Genomic DNA, 22,843 nt, shown 5'->3' on the forward strand with positions numbered 1-22,843 from the left:
TAATTAATCCTGTTTCTTTTCCAGCCGCCTGCTCTATCCTGGAATCATCACCTTTGTCATCGCCTCCTTCACCTTTCCTCCAGGAATAGGGCAGTTCATGGCTGGAGAGGTCAGCTCCAAGGGTGACCTTTGAGGGTGGGGGTCAGGTCACTGAGACTAAACCAGGACGGGACCACGTGGAAAAGAGGAAGTGGCGCAGGTGACCCTCGGGCTTCTGAGCATACATGTTTTTGCCCACGGATGGCATCGCTCCCTGAGAAAAAAGCGGAAAGGGACCCATGAAAAATGAGACCAGGGAATCGGTTCTCTTTAAAAAAAATGGAAGTACCGAACATCTCTGGAGAACTGCTCCCTTTTGCTTCCTCCTCTCACAGCTGATGCCTCGGGAAGCCATCAGTACCCTGTTCGACAACAATACGTGGGTAAAACATATGGGGGACCCCGAGAGCCTGGGCCGGTCAGCTGTGTGGATCCACCCCAAAGCCAGTGTTGTTATCGTCCTCCTCCTCTTCTTCATCATGAAGGTACCTCTCCCTACACCCCTGACGCCCTGAGCTTCTGTTTTCAATCTAGGAACCAGGGTTTGCATAAGGGGTGTGTGTGTGTGTGTGTGCGCCCCGTGTATCCGACTCTTTGCGACCCCATGGACTGTAGCCCACCAGGCTTCTCTGTCTACAGGATTTTCCAGGCAAGAGTACTGGAGCGGGTTGCCATTTCCTCGTACAGCTCATGCATTGGTAGGCAGATTCTTTACCACTAGTGCCACCTGTGGAGAAGGAAATAGCACCCCACTCCAGTACTCATGCCCGGAAAACCCCATGGACTGAGGAGCCTGGTAGGCTGCAGTCCATGGGGTCGCTAAGAGTCGGACACAACTGAGCGACTTCACTTTTTTCACTTTCATGCATTGGAGAAGGAAATGGCAACCCACTCCAGTGTTCTTGCCTGGAGAATCCCAGGGACGGGGGAGCCTGGTGGGCTGCTGTCTATGGGGTCGCAGAGTCGGACATGACTGAACCGACTTAGCAGCGGCAGCAGCGCCACCTGTGAAATCGTGGAATCCGTCTGAGCCACTAGGGAAGCTCCTTCGCATAAGGTGAAAGTGAAAGTGAAGTTGCTCAGTCATGTCCGACTCTTTGCAACCCCATGGACTGTAGACTACCAGGCTCCTCCATCCATGGGATTTTCCAGGCAAGAGTACTGGAGTGGGTTGCCATTTCCTTCTCCATAAGGTAGGGAAGGGTAAAACTTGGCCTGGTCTTTGTCCAACCTAAAAAACACAACTTGGAAATCAGAGCCTAAGTATTAATAAGTTGCTCATCTAGAAAACTGAACCAATATCTGGGTTAATGTTCCATTCATGTCAACTTCATGATGTTGTCATAATTATTATAACCCTTCTAAAGGTTCCACTTGCTAAATTATTGAGACACCGCAGCCGCTGAGTAAATAGGGACAAGACAGAGCTTAAGCAATACAATAACTGTGTGAAGACCTCAGATAAATTAACCAAATCTCTCCACATATTAGATAATTAGGTACTTCATCTCCAGCATCTGATTACCCATTTTCAGATGATTTGCATATCCATTTTTCTCCCAGTCTGGTGGATAATCTCTTCTCTAGAATTGCAAAAGAGATAAAATATTTAAGTCCATTTTATTAGTGACTATAAATAATTTTTACAATATTATTATTCTCTATTGAGGTAGTGAGGCTGTGAGGATTTTGCCATTCTTAAACCATTTTCTTCTAACTTAAGTTAGGAAACAAAAGCTGATCTCTTTTACTTACATTGGTTCTTTCTCATATCTTCCCATCAAGGATCACATGGATATAGACTTTTCAGTTACTGCCTTGTACAAGGTTATTTTTATTTCCACCCCTGGTTGTGACATCTGTTATAATTGCTGTTTGTCTTTTTCTCTCTTATTGATGATTGCCTCATTATTAATAGTATGTCTTGTCTGAATAGCCCATGATTTTCCTGTATATATTTGGAGCAGAAAATGGCAACCCACTCCAATTTTCTCACCTGGAGAGTCCCATGGACAGAGGAGCCGGGTGGGCTCCAGCTCATGGGATCGCAAGAGTCAGACATGACTTAGTGGCTAAACCTTGTCTGAATAGCCCATGATTTTTCTCTATATATTAGGGCTTTCATTTGATTTTCTTTTCAACAAATCCAAGTAACGATTCTATTTTAGTCTATAGCACAATTTTTTACATACATTTTAGTGGATTTAACAGTACTTTTGGGCAGACTTTAGATGAATCCACAAAACTTGATATGTTTAAAATAAAATATAGACAATAAAGCAGGAGGCATCTAGATGTTCAGAATCATGCATAAGGAGTGTTCTGGTTGGTGTTATCACTGGATACCTTGCCTTTTAAGAATTTACCAGCAAAAGGCAGTTCTTCTGTTCTTCATTCCCATATAATTTACCAAAGTCAGAGAGTTCTGTCCACATTGAACTTTCATGTTTATTAAGTTATTCTTTTTTAAAGAGAATCTTTTTTTAAAAATTAATTGTTTTTGGCTGCGCTGGGTCTTTGTTGCTGCACGTGGGGTTTCTCTAGTTGCAGCGAGTGGGGGCTACTGTCTAATTGCGGTATGCAACTTATTCTTGATACTTACTGTGAAACTCTATTTCCATAGGATATGAGTCACTAAGTTATATTGTAATAGCTGTAGTGGATTCATTCATCCATTTATTCAATAAGTGTTCTAATGCACCTACTGTGTGCCAAATATGAGATACTTGATTATTGATCTTTGGCATATCTAATGCTTGTGGTTGGAAAAAGCTATTTAAAAATTTCTAATTGGTTTTTTGCTGCTCATTTAATGTGATTGTCAATGGTCTTATGATTAGAGATACCAAGTGCTTGACATACCAGGTTCCAGCTCTGTCACTTATGTTTTCAGGATTTGCTTTGGGGTTCTGGGAGCTGTATTTATGTATTCTGTTTCTTATTCCATTCTACATGGGTTAATTAGGTCTATGGCTTCCATATTTTGCACACCTACTTTATTAATTAGATCATTTTCATTTCTTCCTTCAAAAGATTTGATATTTTTTAGTCATAAACTTCTCTGTGTCTTGCTAGGGATCTGATTTTTCATTATAGAGTTTATCTTTTCTAATTTATAAACCCCAGCTCCTTGTAATTAGCTGTTGAGCATACAAACCCATCTGCAGCAACCAAGTCCAAGTTTTGATGGCATCTCAGGATTTATTGTTCAATGATAATAATTCTGTGTTTGTGATACTCCTCTAGATTGAACTGTTTCTTTGGGATCATATATATTTTTGAAACATTAAGCATTTGAAAATTTTTGGAGAAACAAAATTCTGTATATATTTTCAACATCTCCTTCATGCCTCGCCTCATTTCCCCAGATATTTCCCAAGCATATCTCTGGATCCCACTTTACAGAATGAGGTTTATTCTGAGAAACCTACTTGGATTATGTAGAAGGACTAAGCTGTATGTCACTCACTAATTTCTTACTTAATTACATCCTCATTAATGTCTACATATAAGAGAATCCAGAAAAGAAACTTGGGGCTTTTCTGGCAGCTCAGTGATAAAGAATCCACTTGCCAATGCTGGAGACACGAGTTTGATCCCTGCTCTGGGAAGATCCCACATGCCATGGAGCAGATAGGCCCGTGCACCACGACTATTGAGCCTGTGCTCTGGAGCCCAGGTGCTACAACTACTGAAGTCTGGGTGCCCTGGAACCTGTGCTCCATAGTGAGAGGCGAGAAGTGCTGTCACAGCTAGAGAGTAGCCCTCGCTTGCCACAGCTAGAGAAAAGCCTGGGCAGCGACAAAGACCCAGCACAGCCGATAAATTAATTTTTTTTTTTTAAAGAAAAGCAGCTCACATTTCTTGGGCTATATTTCAAGCCCAACAGTTTGCAGCCAGCCTGTACTATTCTATAATATTCTAAATGTAAAGCTATCCACTGCTATAAATCTACATTACCTAGTTATCACTGCTTCCAGCATCTTCACTCTCCTATCACTGGACATATAACCATACCCTTATTTCCAAAACGGGGACAGTAAAGATACCTAACCACATTAAAACATAGAATTGACTAGAACTATTTTTCCACAGTCTGATTTGAAATTTAGCCCATGTGGTCTTCTGGCAGTATCCGTGTTCACAGATTGGATTCTCAGTTCAGCTCTTTTATAAAACACTGATGAAGGGAACTTCCATCTTCTCAATTTTAAGACATGGAAAGTTATCATCTTGTTGTGAGTCTGGTGTGTCTCTAATGAGTATGAATATGATTACAACATCTCCATTTCCTTTTTAATGAGTCTAACGTTATTAGCTAGTATCATTGAGTTCTCAATACAGCCCGAGGCTCTGGAGAATTCTTGCCTAATCTTCCCTTGGTTCCTCCTTGTGAAGCATCTAAATAAAACACAATCTGTGAGAAGGGGTCTCTAGTTTCCCACTTCTCTAGAACTGGGGGCTTAAAATCTTGGGAGTAATTTGTGTTCCAGATCACTTGCCCTGCTTCTGGATTTTCCCTTTTGTGTGCTAACAACTCAAAAAGTTTGCTAGTGTCAAGCGTCCACCTCTGTGCTGCAGGAGTTGATAACTTTCAGCTTCCTGTGATGCTGATCCTGTTCTTACGCGTATCTTGGAAGATAATCTAAAGTTCATCCTCTGAAATCAGATGCATCGGCCACCTATTATCTGTATTACTGGAGCTTTCAGATTAACCTGAGCCTACAAAATCCCTTATGGCTTTCATGTACTTATTCCAAAGAGATAGTAGGGAATAGTTCAAGAGGTTTCCAAATGTTATATGAGTCAGGATCCCTTAAGAAGCTTAAACTATCAGCATCTAGAACTCCGTCTCCGGACAGTCCAGTGGGGTAGCCTTCCGTGATGTCTGCTCATCCCAGTTCAAACAAGTTCCCCTGCAAGCGTTACTGGTGGGTGTTTTAAGCAAATATTAGCTCCGAGAAGCATTTTCGCTTTGTATGAATACTGTTTGACGAAACTCTTCTTTCTTTCCTTCCTTCCTGCCTACTTAACTTACCTTCCTACCTCCTACCTACCTACCTCCTACCTACCTACATCCTACCTGCAATTACTGAGCACTGTGCTGGTACTGAGAGAAGGCAGAGACAAGGCAAACGCTTGTTACACACACAAGGAATTTGCAATCTGCAACCCTCTTCATTTATACATTTAACTCTGCTGTTCTCAACTTTGCTGTTTTAAATAGTTCTATTCTGACAATTGTAGAAGGAAATGACAACTCACTGAGGTATTCCTGCCTGGAGACTCCCATGGGCAGAGGAGCCTGGTGGGCAAAGGTCTATAGGGTTGCAAAGAGTTGGACACGACTGAAGTGACTTAGCATGCACACGTGCATTCTGACAAATATGTATTTAGCTTGATCTCAGAGCTTCTGGGACAAAGGCTTCTCAGAGCCTTTATCATTGTCTTTTTTCTAAATTTATTTTTAATTGCGGGCAAATTGCTTTACAATGTTGTGTTGGTTTCTGCCGTATGTTTATCACTGTCTTTTGAGGTCAGCCCTGGCTCAAGGGAATCTCTCTAAGGTTCAGAAAGTGAGAAACTTTATTTTCATTAGTTTACAATAAAGTTGGTACAGTTTTTCATCTTTGTGATCCCATGGGCTATACAGTTCATGAAAGTCTTTAGGCCAGAATACTGGAATGGGTAGCTTTTCCCTTCTTCAGGGGATCTTCCGAACCCAGGGATCAAACCCAGGTCTCCCACATTGCAGGCAGATTCTTTACCAGCTGAGCCACAAGGAAAGCCCATATTCGCAGCAGAGTAGGCAAAAGAACTGAGAAATAGAATGGGAAAAAGACTAGTGATTGAACTTTTGAAATATCTGTAAAAGAAACAAAAATATGCAACATAATATATAAATTAAGCAACCAGTTTACATATGACTTCCAAAATAAGTAAACCAATCTTAGAAAAAGGTCTCAAACTAATTTGGTGAAGGATGACAGCAGCTAAGGGTCAAAACAAATTCAGTTCAGTCCAGTCTCAGTCGTGTCAGACTCTTTGCGACCCCATGAATCGCAGCATGCCAGGCCTCCCTGTCCATCACCAACTCCCGGAGTTTACTCAAACCCATGTCCATGGAGTCGGTGATGCCATCCAGCCATCTCATCCTCTGTCGTCCCCTTCTCCTCCTGTCCCCAATCCCTCCCAGCGTCAGGGTCTTTTCCAGTGAGTCAGCTCTTCGCATGAGGTGGCCAAAGTATTGGAGTTTCAGCTTCAGCATCAGTCCTTCCAATGAACACCCAGGATTGATCTTCTTTAGGATGAACTAGTTGGATCTCCTTGCAGTCCAAGGGACTCTCAATAATCTCCAACACCGCAATTCAAAAGCATCAATTTTTCGGCACTCAGCTTTCTTCACAGTCCAACTCTCACATCCATACATGACCACTGGAAAAACCATAACCTTGACTAGACAGACCTTTGTTGGCAAAGTAATGTCTCTGCTTTTTAATATGCTATCTAGGTTGGTCATAACTTTCCTTCCAAGGAGTAAGCATCTTTTAATTTCATGGCTGCAGTCACCATCTGCAAAACAAATTACCAGGATAAAAATATTTACAACTGAAAAACTGCACCAACTTTATTGTAAACTAATGAGAAATAAAGTTTCTCATTTTCTGAACCTTAGAGAGATTCCCTTGAGCCAGGGCTGACCTCAAAAGACAATGATAAATGTATGGCAGAAACCAACACAACATCATAAAGCAATTGTACATATTACTTTTGGTAAAATCATCCCAATTCCTTTTGGAATTCTACCTTGGCCTTGGAGTTCTTATCTATGACACTGGCTGGCTTAGCTGGCTCTTGCAATGTGCTCTTGCAAGTTGGTCAGGACAGATCTGATTTTCTGATCTTTGTTGAAGGTGATTTGATGTTAAAGGAAAATGTTAAAGCAAATGGCTCGGCCAGGGCTGTCTTCACTCCAGGTTCCTTTGTGAGGTTTGCCATGTAGATGGCTTTGTAAATAACCTTACTGAAGCTAAATCAGTCACACAGTAAGTCACTATGACTTGAAGGTGTCTGCCACTTGGAAATGAGGCTCTTTTTCAGAAACATAGTCTGGCCAGGAAAAGATATCCTCGAGGTTCAAGAGCTTCAGGCTGCTCTGCTGAGGTGACCTTTTGGGGTTAAGAGGATACAGTGGGCTAGGGCCCTTTGGGGACAGTGACAGAGGAGTCCCCTGCAGCCCCAATCCTTGTTTTGATCACCTAAAGGCAAATATTGTCACTCCAAGTAGGAGCGATTTGGGTTAACTGCCTGGAAGAACCTTCTTATAATGTTGTCTTTGGTGATATCTTAGCCTGAGTGCTCCATGCTTTTTTTGGTTCTGGGGGAAGGTGACAGACAAGATGACTTCCAGAAGGATTGGCTCTCCCAGGATTTCTGTAACTCTTGGAACAAGAAGCAGGAAAGTAGTGGGAAGGGGGTTGTGAGTGTGTGTGTGTGTGTGTGTGTGTGTGTTGGACACAGTCTAGAGGGTGCGCTGATGCCTCTTTTTACCCCAGTTCTGGATGTCCATCGTGGCCACCACCATGCCCATACCCTGCGGAGGTTTCATGCCTGTGTTCGTGCTTGGTAAGTTCTGATGGGAAGCCTGGGATCTTACTGGTGGTTCAGGCTAGGGTACTGTGAAAATAAGGAAAGGCCTGGAATACTGGGGGCTTGTGTTCAGTCTTAGCACCCAAGGAGGCATTGGCTCTTAAAAAATGGAGGATAAAGACCTTGACTCTCTCAACACCTTCCTTCTTTTGGTCTCTCCCTAGGAGCTGCATTCGGAAGGCTAGTAGGAGAGATCATGGCCATGCTTTTCCCAGATGGTATCTTATTTGATGACATCATCTACAAGATCCTACCTGGGGGCTACGCAGTTATTGGTAAGACACACTCCACCCTTCTGTAACCCCAGGTACCCACACTCAGGCTCTCCCATGACATCTGCATTCCAGGCTATACAATAATGGTCTTAATTTAATGCTATTTAATTCAACTTTTATTTAAATAATCAGCCCTTGGCTCTGACTCTAATTAGCTCTCATTAAACATCTTTGAGCCTCCCTATTTCTTCACACAGAATAGGGATTATAGGGATTAAATGAGATAATAAGGATGAGAACATCTAGGATTGCCTCTGAGTATTTGGTAAGGGCTTTTTCTTTTTCTCCAAAGAATCGTGGAAACAACAGTGCTTGTGACTGGCTTGAATACTTCTACCTGCAGGTGTGCTCATGTTGATGAGACTTAGGAACACATGACTAAGAGCTCAGAAATGTGGGCTCTGGTCTCATCCCTACCTCTTGTCACTGGATGACCATGGGGCAGATTACCTGCCTTTCTGCACCTTAGTTTCTTTATTCTAAAATGACTTTGAGATGTCTTACACTCCTAACATTTTGAGAGTCTGAGATTATCTTTTCCCATTACATGTATAGTCCCTTCCACCCAAAAACCATGTTTAACAAAATGACCAGGATATTCCCTAGAATTATTATGCTTCCTCCCTCCCTCTCCTCTTTACCAAAATCCCGTGACATCTAAGGCCATGCTTCCTTTGATATAGAAGAACTAATCAGCTTTATAGAACACAAGGTGACCTTAGTCCCCCATCACAGTTCTATACAGAAACTTCTTGCATCTGCGATTATTCCCTATCTTCACGCCTCTCAGATATCCCTTCAACCTCCCTGGTAGACATTTCCCTTAGCATGCATGCGTGCTAAGTCACTTAAGCCATGTCCGACTCTGTGATCCAATGAACTGTAGCCCACCAGGCTCCTCTGTCCATAGGATTCACCAGGCAAGAATACTGGAGTGGGTTGAGTGGGTTGCCATGCCCTCCTCTAAGGGGTCTTTCTGACCCAGGGATCAAACCCATGTATTCTGTGCTTCCTGCATTAGCAGGCGAATTCTTTACCACTGAGCTACCCAGGAAGCCTATGTATATATATATATATATATATATATACACACACACACACACATACATACATTGGCTTATATATGGGATATATATATCTCTCTCCTGTGTTAATGTTCTGTAGTATATTGCATGCACTATCCAGTAAAACCATTCCTCCCAATCTTTATCTTTTGTGACTTTTTCTTATTCTATTTTCATGTGTGGCTTCCCCAGCATCTTTTCTCATAGTATATCTTCCCATGTTTAAATAAGAAATAAAGTTAATGCACTAGGGACTCTTTGGCTGATGGGAAATCATAACCAAAAACAAGTAAGACAGATTCTATCTTCAAAGAGCTTATGGAATCATAATGTTTTAGACCTGCAAGGGCCTTAGAACTTATCTAATGACCCGTTTCACCTTAGAGATGAGAGCATGGGGTTCCAGAAGGATTAAGTTCTTCTTATACAGTTGAGAAATAGAATCAGGATCTCATTGCTCCAAGCCCACAGCAGAATTCTTGGGTTTTGAGTCCGCTCATGAATTGTTGGCATCAGAACCTGAGGCCCAAAATAAAATGCTGTAAATGGGTTTTTAAAATGCTCAGTTAAGAGTGACCCAGTTGTTTAAAAGCAAGGAACAGATAGCACATCACCATATTTTATAAATGAAAATTTCGACACACAAAGTTTTTTAAGTTGCCAAAGGTCATAGAATGAGATCAAAATGATTTTCTAACAGCTCAGCATTCTAGCCCCTACGTGACATACGGTCATCTCAGGAGTGCTGGCACTGTCCAGGGTCAGCTCTCCCCTCCGTGCCACTCCCGTCACACCCCCCACATAGCCGCCATGCCAAGAAAGGCGGCCCTAACCCAGGGTGCACGTCTGTGTCTGATTCCAGGAGCAGCAGCGCTGACTGGTGCGGTGTCCCACACAGTCTCCACGGCCGTGATTTGCTTCGAACTAACGGGTCAGATTGCTCACATCCTACCCATGATGGTGGCTGTTATCTTGGCCAACATGGTGGCTCAGAGCCTGCAGCCCTCCCTTTATGACAGCATCATCCAGGTCAAGAAGCTACCCTACTTGCCTGACCTTGGTTGGAACCAGCTCAGGTCAGGGGCACCAGCTGGAATTAGCTCAGATCTGATGGGGTGGGGGTGGGAGGTTCTGAGATTGAGAATGAGGTTAGGGTCGATGTCTGGATGCACTGCTTTTTTAAATTTATTTTTATATTCCCATGTACTTAATAATTTTGTGAGTGATCAAATGCATGCTAAAAACTTCATGGGAGGAGTGGAAGGGACCGTCAAGGGACAGGCATATATGGTGGGGCTAACCTCCCCGGTGCTTTCTCCCTCCATAGCAAATTTACAATCTTTGTTGAGGACATCATGGTACGGGATGTGAAGTTTGTTTCAGCTTCCTGCACATACGGGGAATTGCAAAACCTGCTCCAGACCACCACAGTCAAGACTTTACCACTGGTTGAATCAAAAGGTCAGTGGGAGGGAAGAAAGCAGATTCCTGGGCTAGTGACCTGGACAAAGGCGCCACAGAAGTGCAGGCAGTACTGGGGTGAGCGCTTGTCTGTAGGGGCCACCCAGCCTCTGCTCTTTAGGGAACATAATCGATTATCTTCAAGGAAGGAAAACATAACACAAGCACAGGAAGACAGTTAAAAATCCAGTGAAAGAAATACAGTTGATTCTCATTATTCCTTGTAGTTATGTTCTAAAAACTTGCCATGAACACTGAGTTAAGGATACTGTACTGAACCTAGTGGCTCAGCTGGTAAAGAATCTGCCTGCAATGCGGGAGCCCTGGGTTCAATCCCTGGGTTGGGAAGATGCCCTGGAGAAGGGAAAGGCTACCCACTCCAGTATTCTGGCCTGGAGAATTCCATGGACTGTATAGTCCATGGGGTCGCAAACAGTCGGACACAACTGAGTGACTTTCACTTCACTGAACCATTGCTCCCAAAGGAAATTCAAGGTGAAGTTCCTGCAAGCCTCTGGTCACATTTTCTTCAAGTAGTCAAAGCAGCATACACTTGTCTTAAATGTGTTTCTCCTTGTGTGTGTGCTTAATTGCTTCGGTCATGTCTGATTCTTTGTGACCTTGTGGACTGTAGCCCGCCAGGCTTCTCTGTCCATGGGGATTTTCCAGGCAAGAACACTGGAGTGGGTTGCCATGCCCTCCTCCAGGGCATCTTCCCAACCCAGGGATCGAACCCATGTCTCTGAAGTGTCCTGCATTGGCAGGCGAGTTCTTTACCACCCGTGCCACCTGGGAAGCCCTGTGTTTCTCCTTAAAGACAACTTATTTAATATCTGTTGTTAATTCATTAACTTGGAACTCACCACGACCAACAGCACGATAGCTCATGGCTAGCTAAAGCTTATCTAACACATGTATTTTCTACATAAGGCACATCACAGCCTTCTTGCTTGCGGGCAATTGTAAACAACAAAATCACCATCATGAAACACAAAAATACAAAAATCATGACATTCCATGGATCACGAGAGGAACACTTGTTTATAATATGAAGCTAGAAAAAAAAAAGGCAGCCTATCACTCTGTTCAGACTCAACCAGGAACATGTGCATGGGGCACCTCAGATCTTTTGCTGCTTTACATGTGCCTGTGAATGATGGGGAAAGCACAGCACGTATTATTGATTTTGGGTTACAAATACACTTGAGCCAGTGGGTGAATTCACAAATAGGTAATGGAAGTGGTTTAGTCGATAAATTGTTTCTGGCTCTTGCAACCTCATGGGCTGTAGCTCACCAGACTTCTCTGTTCCTGGGATTCTCCAGGCAAGAATACTGGAGTGGGTTGCCATTTCCTTCTCCAGGGGATCTTCCTGACCCAGGGATTGAACCTGGGTCTCCTACATTGTAGGTGGATCCTTTACTGACTGAGCCATCAGGGAAGCCTTCACAAATAGGGAATCTGTGAATAATGAGGCTCATCTGTAAATCTTACACCCCCTGAGGTGGCTCTCTTTGCTCCATGGCTAAATGACAGTTCTTCTTTAATGCCCAATTTAAGGAGCAGATGAGACTGTTCCATGTGAAGGAGTAAACATGTTTGATAAGTAGTGATTTCACTTCCTTCACCATCCTTTCTTCCCACCTCTGACACTTAATCTTGCTTTGTATTACTTCTTATTGTGGTTTCTATATCCATGTCTTATCTTCCTCACTAGATTCGGTATCCTTTGAGGGCTGAGACTATAACATCTGTCTCCCTCAGACTTCTTCCTTATAGGTATTTACCAGATATTAAATAAATATTTGTCTAATGTTTGAATTAGTGTGATGGAATCATAGGGCCATTTGAAGCCATTTAAATTATTAGCTCTAATTTCAGATGATTAGAATATCCAAATTACTTTAGTTTTAATATTTTCCCAAATACCTTTCAGTGGCCTCTAAAGCAGAGGAACACAGGATGGGTTGCAGGGTTTTAATAGTAATGACTAAGACTTAACAGGTAAAGAATCTGCCTGCCAATGCAGGAGACATAAGAGATGCAGGTTCGATCCCTGGGTCAGGAAGAACCCCTGGAGGAGGACATGGCAACCCACTATTCTTGTCTGGAGAATTCCATGGACAGAAGAGCCTGGCGGGCTACAGTCCTTAGGATCGGACAGTCAGACAGGACTGAAGCGACTTAGCATAGCACACAGCACAAGACCGAACAGTAAGATTTATCTCAGTTACACTGCCTTAATCTTGGACTTCTGTCTACTTTTTTTTCATCTTGGACTTCTAAGGTGATGCTAGTGGTAAAGAACCTGCCTGCCAATGCAGGAGATGTAAGAGACATGGGGGTCAATCCGAGAGATGTGGGTTTGATCCCTGGGTCAGGAAGATGCCCTGGAGGAGAGCATGGCAACCCACTCTAGTATTCTTGCCTCGGAAATCCCATGGACAGAAGATCTTGGCGGGCTACAGTCCATAGGGTTGCAAAGAGTCTGAAGTGACTTAGCACGCATGCAATATTATGGTCTTAGAATGCAATGAAAATGTTAATGATAGTAACGGAATGCTAATAAATATAAAGGGCTTCCCTGGTGGCTCAGAGGTTAAAGTGTCTGCCTGCAGTGCAGGAGATCCGGGTTCGATTTCTGAGTTGGGAAGATCCCTTGGAGAAGGAAATGGCAACCCACTTCAGTATTCTTGCCTGGAGAATCCCATGGAGGGAGGACCCTGGTAGGCTACAGTCCATGGGGTCGCAAAGAGTCGGACACGACTGAGCGATTTCACTTACTCACTCACTCAATAAATATAAAAGAATTTTTCCTGAAAAAGGAGGCATTATGTCTATGCCTAGAAGGACCCAGAGTATTTTAGTGATTAAACATCAGATATCCTTGTAGCCTTTTTTCAAAGTATTGGGTTGGCCAAAAAGTTCATTTGGGTTTTTCCATAAGATGATGTGGGCTTCCCTAGTGGCTCAGATGGTAAAGAATCCGCCTGCAATGCGGGAGGCCTGGGTTCAATCCCTAGATTGGGAAGATCTCCTGGAGGAGGGCCTGGCATCCCACTCCAATATTCTTGCCTGGAGACTCCCATGGACAGGGGAGCCTGGCAGGCTGCAGTCCCTGAGGTCATAAAGAGTCAGACATGACTGAGTGACTAAGCATAGCACACAGCACGTAAGATGATCCAGAAAACCCAAACAAACTTTTTGTCCAGCCCAATATAGTCCCATATCAGTGTGAATGGTTTTTAATGTGTCTTCTTTTGGAGACAGAGTTGATGAGCCTATTTTAATTCCTAGTTCACCTGTTTGCAAACTGTCTATGTAAGGACTGCATCAAAATAAGTACAAATTAGCACCAGTTAATATACTCTCATGGAGAAGGAAATGGCAAACCACTCCATTATGCTTGCCTGGGAAATCCCATGGACAGAGGAGCCTGGTGGGCTATAGTCCACGGGGTTCCAAAGAGTCGGACACGACTAAGCAACTGAATAACAACAATGTACTCTCAATTGAGTCCCTAAGTGCTAAATGGGTGAAATAAAAGGAACTGAGTGAGGTTCAATCCTGAAAGACTTTGGAAATGAGTTTTTAGGAAGAGAGGGTAAGAGCTGAAAAGAGTCGGGCGCTGGGCTGAGTCCCTGACTCCATCCTGTGGAGAGAGGGGCGAGGGGGTGATCGAGCTGTCCTCAGGCTGAGCCTGGGTCTCCCCCAGAGTCAATGATCCTGCTGGGCTCCGTGGAGCGGTCAGAACTTCAGTCCCTCCTGCAGCGTCACCTGTGTCCTGAGCGGAGGCTGCGGTTGGCCCGGGACATGGCGAGGAAGCTGTCTGAGCTGCCCTTCGACGGGAAGGTGCGGCCGGCTGGGGTGGGGCGCTCTGGCGCCTGGCCCCAGGGTCGACCTGAGTCCTTTGCCTTTGTGGATGAAGGTGAAGATGAGGATCTCTACGGGAAGCCCGAGGTAAGCGGGCTGGGAAGGGTCAGGGGAGCGGGACAGATGGGACCAAGGGAAAACAGGAAGAGAGAGGATTGATGCTGATCACTGACAAAGTCTAAGAGATCAGTGCCCCTGCATCCAGGGACTGAAGGAGATGAGGTTGCAAATTTTGGAGCCATGAGAATTCAGAGAGCTCTGAGGACTTATGAACTGGAAAGAACAATAGCATTAGATAGGTTTCCCAGGACACCAGCTGGTACAGGCAGGACAAGGTAGCCTCTTCTCTAGGAGTGAGAATTTTTACTGTTCTCTACAGATGCCTTCTCTTCCTCCTCGTCACCCCCTTCCTACTGATCCACTGCCCCCCGAAGAGTCCAATGGGCCCCTGCCCAGCCACAAACAGCAGCTGGAAGCACTGGAGTCTACAGGTAAAGATTCTCCCATCATGCATCTCACCCTTGCCTCACACCTTGTGGGTTGTCTCTGCATGCTGCTATTATGAGGAGGGATGAGGCCAAGGGATGGTGGGAGGGGATTTCTATTCTTTGAGTCCAATGTTACTGTCCCAAAGTGGGGGGTGGGGGTGGCGGCAAGGACTGGATTAGGAGGGTGGGAGAGGGGAGGTCCTATAGAGGTGAGGCACCTAGAAATGCGAACCTGTTGTGACAAAAGTATCAGGACAGCTTGGGGTCCCTAACCGTTTCCTCCCAGGATGGATAGTGCTTTGTCTCCATTTCCATCCATTCACCACTCCTCTCAGGTCCAAGACCCTCCATCTTTCGGTCCCTGCTTCGCTGCTTGCTAGGCAGAGCTCGCCCCAAAAAGAAGAAAGTGACCCAGGTGAGAAAAGATGTGTTGGGAAAGGGAACTTGTCTTTGAGGAGTGAGAATCCCATGATCCTTAAGGTGGGAGGGAAGAGGTCCCACCAGGGAAGAGAAACGTCATCATATGGAAGGGATGATGGGATGGAAAGAGGCATCTGTGGCTTGGCCAGGGAGAGGCAGTTATGGTTCTACAAGGAAGAAAAGGGAAGGAACTTGGACCTATGTCTTTCTTCTCTAGGATTCAATGGATTTAGTGGATAACATGTCTCCTGAAGAGGTAAGTAAAGGAAACAGGAAGCTGGGGTGAATCATTTTTCTGTTTGGTTATGTTTTGTTGGCCTCACTGTGTGACATGCAGAAATCTTAGTTCCTTGACCAGGGATAGAACTCATGCCACCTGCATTGGAAGCATTGAGTCTTAACCACTGAACCACCAGGGAATTCCCTGTCTTGTTAAGTGAAGACATTGCTCTTTTTTTTTTTTTTTTCCAATCTTCTTCATTGTGTTGTTGTAAGAATAAGATGTGAAGCTAGGCAGAAGGGCACTCTGAGAGGTTGTTCGTGGGGTTTGACTATGGAGTGGTGCTGGGCACATTGCTTGGAGGTGGGGAAACATGGCGGGGTCCTCCTGGGGACCAGTGTCATTTCAGGAGAGGGAAGTTCTGAGCCGCTGTGTGTAGATGGGCCAGTGGTGCTAGGATGAGCCTTAGAACTTTGGGACGTTAGAGGCATTCTGGACCAGGCAGACGCTATGTGGGAAGGATGACATTTACCTGCAGGAAGATCGCACTGGGCAGCCAACTCATATAAACGGAGGTGGAAGAACAGTATCAAAACTAAAATGGGGAAATCAGTGCCTGGTGAGGTTACTATGCTAGGTTGATCTGGGCCCTGAGACAGGGGACAATGGGAAGATTCCAGGAAGTGAGACTGGGAAGAGCCACAAACTGAGGCCAAATACCAACCACGGTGCCTCCTTGGGACAAATGCCTATTTCTGCAGAGAGGGGGCTGTTGAGTCCATGAGAGAGAAAATCAAGCACTGGGTGGAGCAGGTTGTGCTGAGTGACCAGAACTTGGCACAGGGAACAGATTGGGAACACGTGGCTGAGCTGTGCAGATCAGAACTACCCTGGGGTGTGGAGAGATACCAATAAAATCCATTAGCAACCATTCCATTTAGTCAAGAGAAGGCAAGCTTGCTGCAAAGGCTGAACGGTAGAGCTTTAAAAGTACGTGGCTGAAATATCAGACTTTCTAGCCTTCACAACTATGTAAGCCGATTCCCTGATCCCTACTCACCCATCCACCCCTCTCTCTCTCTCTGAAAGTTGACGTTGCCAATGGTTGAACATTTTGAATGTACTAAAAGCCACTTAATTGTACACTTAAAATGGTTCAAATGGTAATTTTCATGGGAAATTTATCTTGATATTAAAATACAAAATTAGATATGCAAAATGAGCAAACAACAAAAAGTATGTAGCTGATAAAATACCATAATGTATATTCTCTTCAAAGAAACACGTACTGGATATCCAGAATATATGCATCCATGCATGCTTATTTCCTCACTTGTGTCTGACTCTTTGGAACTCTATGGACTGTAGCCCACCAGGCTCCTCTCTCCATTGGATTTCCAAGGCAAGAATAATGGAGTGGGTTGCCATTTCTTCCTCCAGGGAATCTTCCTGACCCAGGGATCAACCTGAGTCTCCTGAATCTCCTGCATTCTTTACCACTGTACCACCTGGAAAATCCCATCCAGAATATACATGTGCTAAAAATTAAAAGTACTCAAGATTGGAGGAGAGGGTGGTTAGTGACAGGAGAGAAAGGCAGGTCTTCCCCTTCTCCCCTTGACACCCCTCAAAACACACAACATTTCTGGATAGATGACCTGAAAAATCAAATGGATAATCACAGATGAAAAAAAATTGAACTATTCCTCTACCCACAAGCAGGAATCAGATGGGTCATAACTACAATGAAGGAGTGCTTTACTAGGCTGCTGAAACCAATAATACTTTTTTTTTTTTTTTAATGCACCAAAGAAAGCCAGCTAGTTGATCAGTGAGGTTATTTAATAACCACAGGAAATAAGTTGCAACTAGCGATAAAAAGAAGATAGATGATACATTTTTAGCTGATATCTGTCTCAGGGAAGACTTTAAGCAGCTCTCCACTCCCATGGGACCCACCATGACTCTTTCGAAGGATAAGATACAATAGAAGTCAAACTTCAGGATATTTTGAACAGCGTTTTCAGGCTGGATACAGATGACACCCTTGACAATATCAAGATGAGACCTTTGGGAATAGTCAAAGAATTCAATTATAGGTCACCTGAAGTCTTTGCTATGACTTGTCTAATTCCGCCACTCTGTTAGGAATACACACACATTACAGTCCCGGTTTGTAACTGATGCTGAGCTTTTTAAAGTCGTGGATCACATCAAACCTAGAGCAGATGAAAACTGGGGTTCCTGGGACATGATGGGCAGTCAAGGTCGGAAGCCCACCTCTGTGTAATCTTAAGCATTTAAGGACAAACACTTAGGCACTCTGTTCCTCTGTTTTTCCTTATCTGTAAAATAGAGATAACCATAGGGCAGAGGATTCGAGGAGTGAAACAATTGGCATAATGCTTGGCACAGAGAAGTGCTTAGTGCGCGTGCACAGGAAATGGTTCTGCTACTGTTGTTCCCCAAGGACAGGGAAAATGGAACCAGGGAGGCCAGAAATGATCAGAGCACAGTGCAGGAGGGCAGCAGCAACCAAACTAGCATCCACAAGGGTCTTGCTCCCTGTCATTTAAGTAAACCTTGTCTGCAATGTACCTGCTAAGTGGTCATCTATCCTGGGCTGAGTGCTGCCCAACTTTGGGTGGACCTTCAGTCAGGGAAGGTGAAAGTTTGGAAGAGGTGTGATTGTAGTCAGGAAAAAGCCAGAAGGGACAGATGGGGAGAGCACGGCCTTGTGGACCAAACACTGGACATGAGATGACCTTCAGTGGGGGATGACCTTCAGTGGGGATGACCCACTGGGCGATGACGTTCAGTGATGTCCTCTGAAGCTTGAGACGTGTAGATCTGAGCAAAATGAAAAACAAAGACACTAGAACCTCATTTAGAGGTTGTTGTTCAGTTGCTCAGTTGTGTCCAGCTCTTTGCGATCCCGTGGACTGCAGCACGCCAGGCTTCCCTGTCCTTCATCTCCCGGAGCTTGCTCAAATTCATGTCCATTGAGTCAGTGATGCCATCCAACCATCTCATTCTCTGTCATCCCCTTCTCCTCCTGGCTTCAATCTTTCCCAGCATCAAGGTCTTTTCCAATGAGACAGCTCTTGACATCAGGTGGTCAATGTACTGGAGCTTCAGCTTCAGCATCAGTCCTTCCAGAGAATATTCAGGGCTGGTTTCTTTTAGGATTGACTGGTTTGATCCCTTTTCTGTCCAAGGGATTCCTGAACATTTCCTCTAGCACTTTCAGAGGGGACTGAGAAGAGGTTACAGAAAATTTAAAATTCATTTATGAGAGCCACAGTGATACTAGATTATTTAGAACCTTGGGGATTTGGGCATGCAAATCTAAAATCCAAAGCACAGTTGAACTTTTGCCTTATTGCTTTAGTCACAGACAAAGCAATACAATGTAGAACAAAACAACCAAACACACACACGAAAGTGGCTTGTTTGAGTCAACAAAGTGCCATGTGACCCAGAACAGCTCTTTAAATCCAATAAAGTTTCACCAAGATCTGCTTTGTAAAAGGTCAGCCTGCAGGTTTCTTCATGACGCACAATGATGGATGCCTCACAGCGCTCTGGAGGAGTTCAGTCCAGAGCTAAGGCAAGTCTAAGATGGAGCAAGACCCACTCTGGTTCTCCCAGAGTTTGCTCAGGCTCATGTCCATTGAGTCAGTGATGCCATCCAACCATCTCATCCTCTGTTGCCCCCTTCTCCTCCTGCCTGCTATCTTTCGCAGCATCAGAATCTTTTCCAATGAGTTGGCTCTTTGCATCAGGTAGCCAAAACATTGGAGCTTCAGCATCAGTCCTTTCAGTGAATATTCAGGGTTGATTTCCTTTAAAACTGACTGGTTTGATCTCCTTGTAGTACAACAGACTCTAAAGAGTCGTCTCCAGCACCACAGTTCAAAAGCACCAGTTCTTTGGTGCTCAGCCTTCTCCATGGTCCAGCTCTCACAGCCCTAGGTGACTACTGGAAAAACCATAGCTTTGACTAGATGGATATTGTTGACAAGGGGATGTCTCTGATTTTTGATACGTTGTTTAGGTTTGTCATACCTTTTCTTGCAAGGATTTAAGTGTCTTTTACTTTCATGGCTGCAGTCACCGTCCTCAGTGATTTTGGAGCCTAAGAAAATCACAGGAGTAGTAGAAAACAAGACTGGAAAGATGGGTGGGGAATAGCAAGCGTTTGGGGCACCATGAAGAAGGGGGCGTGTTTTGAGCACCTGAAGCTGAAGGTTGATTTGGGGCTGGAGGAGGGAGGAGAATTTATTGGGGCAAAGGGAGGCGGGCCAGCGACCTGGAGGAGCTGTGATAGTTTCACAGCCTATTTCAGATTTCTGGGCCAGGAATTGGAGGGCAGTTTGGGATCAAGGATCTGGGGTTTAAGGGGGCTCCAATATTGGGTGACGGCCCTCCTCTCTGGCAGATTGAGGCCTGGGAGCAGGAGCAGCTGGGCCTGCCTGTGTGTTTTGACTCTTGCTGTATCGACCAGTCCCCCTTCCAGCTGGTGGAGCAGACGACTCTGCACAAGGCAAGTCCTTGCCCACCGCCCACCCAGCAGGGCTTCCGGGAGGACCGGAAGGGGTGGGGCCGCCATGCTGACCTTACCCACTGCTCTGTACTCGCAGACCCACACCCTCTTCTCCCTCCTGGGCCTCCACCTTGCTTATGTGACTAGCATGGGGAAGCTGAGGGGCGTGCTGGCCCTGGAGGAGGTAAGAGCGACGTGTCCCCCCATTGGAGCGGCAATGGGAGGAAGGGGTGAGGTGGGGAGAGGGTGGTTCTAACATCCAGGAGGTGCTCCGGGTTTCCCACCTGTTTCTCACGCAGAGACTGGAGGGGGTCGGGGGTGGCAGCCCCCTGATCTTATCAGGATGGCATAGGCTTGGAATGGGGGCACAGGGCCTGAGTCACGGTCTCATGGGGTTGCTGCAGTGGAGGGGCGTGGAAAGAGCGGGCAAATGGGGCGTGGCTGAAGGGGGCCTGAGGGTTGGGGACCGGGCAAAAGAGATCCTGGGTCAGAGCTCTTGAGATTTCACCGCTCTGCAGGTGAGGCTCTTAGTCCATCATGCCTCCTTTTTCCTTTTTCTGTCTTCTCCCTTCGATTCATCCCTGCCACGCCATATCTTTCCCATTCCTTTTCCTTTGATTGTCCATTTCTCCGCTGCTCCTGCCTTCTTGTCTTCTTTCCTTCCCCGTGTCCTACCCTCTCTCCCCTTCCCTGTGCTCCCCAGCTGCAGAAGGCCATTGAGGGACACACCAAGTCTGGGGTGCAGCTCCGCCCCCCTCTTGCCAGCTTCCGGAGTACAACTTCCACTCGGAAGAACACCGGGGTCCCGCTTCCTCCTGCAGAAGGCTGGAGTCTGCCTGACGACGGAGCTGGGGCCACTGGGGCAGGGGACGTGACCCCTGCTTCCCCAGAGACCCCCGTGCCACCCCCCTTCCCGGAGCACCCCCTCTCGCAGACTCCAGCCAAGGCAGAGAGCGAGCTGGAAGAGCTGGAGCTGGTGGAGGGGCCAGGGCCCGAGGAGGAGGAGCTGGCCGACATCCTGCAGGGCCCCAGTCTGCGCTCCACTGACGAGGAGGACGGGGATGAACTGATCCTTTGACTGCCTCCTGCACCTCCTCTCACGGAGGTTGTCGAGGGACCCAGGAGAGAGGGTGTACCGTGTGGGAGAGGGTGCTTCCTAAAGCTGGTGGGGATCACATCAATACACGGCCTCTCCTGGGAGTTTTAAAAAATGTGATCCTTGGAGGAGGAGCTGGAATTTGGGCAGAGGGTAGCCTTGGTCAGTCATTTGGGCCATGCCCTCCCATCCCCAGATAGGTGGTGGATCTGTGTGAAGGGCCCCTGATATTCCATGGGCTTCCTGAGTTTGCCCGTGTGTGGATGGGGAATACCTGCCTCTCCCATGCATCCCCCACAACCCGCCCTCCCCCTGCCCCCAGGGTTCTTATCCCAGTGCCTTCGCGGCCTTGCCCATCCTCCCATCAGTTCCCCTGGGGGTGGGTTAATGGAGACCCAGGATGACTGTGGTCCTGCCAGAGCCATGTTGGAGGAGGAGACGGGACCGCCTCATGGCTTCATGGACTGATGGCCCTTGAATGTACTTGCAAACTGTCCACAGCGCCTTCTCTCAGAGCCCTCCACTTGCCCATAGCCAGTCCCTGAAATTTGCCTCCAGACTCCATTCTGACTCCTACTAGAAAGTGAAGTCGCTCAGTTGTGTCCAACTCTTTGCAACCCCATGGACTGTAACCTACCAGGGTCCTCCGTCCATGGAATTTTCCAGGCAAGAGTACTGGAGTGGGTTGCCATTTCCTTCTCCAGGGGATCTTCCCGACCTGGGGATCAAACCTGGGTCTCCCACATTGCAGGCAGACACTTTACCATCTGAGCTCCCAGGGTCTGGCCTCAATTCCTCGGGCTGGAAAAGGCCATTCCTACATCCCCCTCCATCCTCCATTTAGGCAGTGAGACATGGATACAGAGCCTATTCGGGGGCAGAGCCTAGAAGACAGACAGTCACGGGAAGGCTCTGTGTGGAAGGGGTGGTACCTTGTGGCTCAACAGTCACGCGGCCCTAATGGATTTATTTTACTCCCTCTGGCATCTCGCATTACAGCTTCCTCACCCTCCGGTTTCCAGGTCACTCCCTTTCCCACTGTCGTCTTTGATCTGTCCTGCCCAAGGGTCAGCTCTGTCCTTGAGCTGATCTAGCCGGGGCTTCTAACCAGAACCGAGGCTCAGGGCAGCTGGGCCACTGGTTTACCCCCACGCTTCTTCGGGGCTGGTCCTTTGTATTCCTCTTCTAGAGGTTCAGTGTTGAAATGGCCCAGCTCTCCCACACTTGGGAAGTCAGAGACCCTTATCCGCCCCAAGCCAGCGGCAGGGAGCCTGCCATTACCCTGCCTTCTCTGCAAGTGGTCCCAGGTGCTCTTGATCCCACCCCCAAGGCTTTCGTCCCTCCCTTCTTTTCAGTTCAGTTCAGCCGCTCAGTCGTGTCCGACTCTTTGCGACCCCGTGGATTGCAGCATGCCAGACTTCCCTGTCCATCACCACCTCTCGGAGCCTACTTTGATGCCCCCTTAAAATCTTTGTGCCCATCCCAGGCATCCTCCTCCTTCCCGCTTCCTGCCCAGCCTGCACCGCCCCCCAAATAAGACACTCATAGCCGAAGGTGCCACCACAGCGTTTAGTGCCATTGAACACAGCCTGGAACCATCTCCCAACAGTACACCCCTTCTGCCTCCCCAGGGCCAAGAGAGAGAGGCTGCAGCCTGGGGAGGGGGCCTAGCAGTGGGCCCTGGAGCCCCTGCTCCTATGTATATAATCTA

At 46.3% G+C, this 22,843-nt stretch overlaps 1 protein-coding gene across 4 annotated transcripts in view; it reads left to right on the forward strand.

Moving 5' to 3' along the window:
• Window positions 1-22,837, forward strand: part of CLCN1 (chloride voltage-gated channel 1) — a 40,786-nt gene extending 17,949 nt beyond the window's left edge. For 3 of the 4 annotated variants that reach the window (XM_061165975.1, XM_061165978.1, XM_061165977.1), the window contains 13 exons: window positions 25-109; window positions 375-524; window positions 7,596-7,665; window positions 7,854-7,964; window positions 9,891-10,104; window positions 10,356-10,489; window positions 14,205-14,449; window positions 14,742-14,853; window positions 15,186-15,265; window positions 15,488-15,526; window positions 19,932-20,036; window positions 20,134-20,220; window positions 20,740-22,837. In XM_061165975.1, the coding sequence (XP_061021958.1) occupies window positions 25-109; window positions 375-524; window positions 7,596-7,665; window positions 7,854-7,964; window positions 9,891-10,104; window positions 10,356-10,489; window positions 14,205-14,449; window positions 14,742-14,853; window positions 15,186-15,265; window positions 15,488-15,526; window positions 19,932-20,036; window positions 20,134-20,220; window positions 20,740-21,114 (1,807 nt within the window). In that variant the 3' untranslated portion in view covers window positions 21,115-22,837. The remainder of the gene's footprint in view (window positions 1-24; window positions 110-374; window positions 525-7,595; window positions 7,666-7,853; window positions 7,965-9,890; window positions 10,105-10,355; window positions 10,490-14,204; window positions 14,450-14,741; window positions 14,854-15,185; window positions 15,266-15,487; window positions 15,527-19,931; window positions 20,037-20,133; window positions 20,221-20,739) is intronic. The other variant, XM_061165976.1, reaches the window with a different exon arrangement.
• The last annotated feature ends 6 nt before the right edge of the window (window positions 22,838-22,843 follow it).

Source organism: Dama dama, chromosome 18 (genome assembly GCF_033118175.1).
Source record: "Dama dama isolate Ldn47 chromosome 18, ASM3311817v1, whole genome shotgun sequence".
NCBI lineage: Eukaryota > Metazoa > Chordata > Mammalia > Artiodactyla > Cervidae > Dama > Dama dama.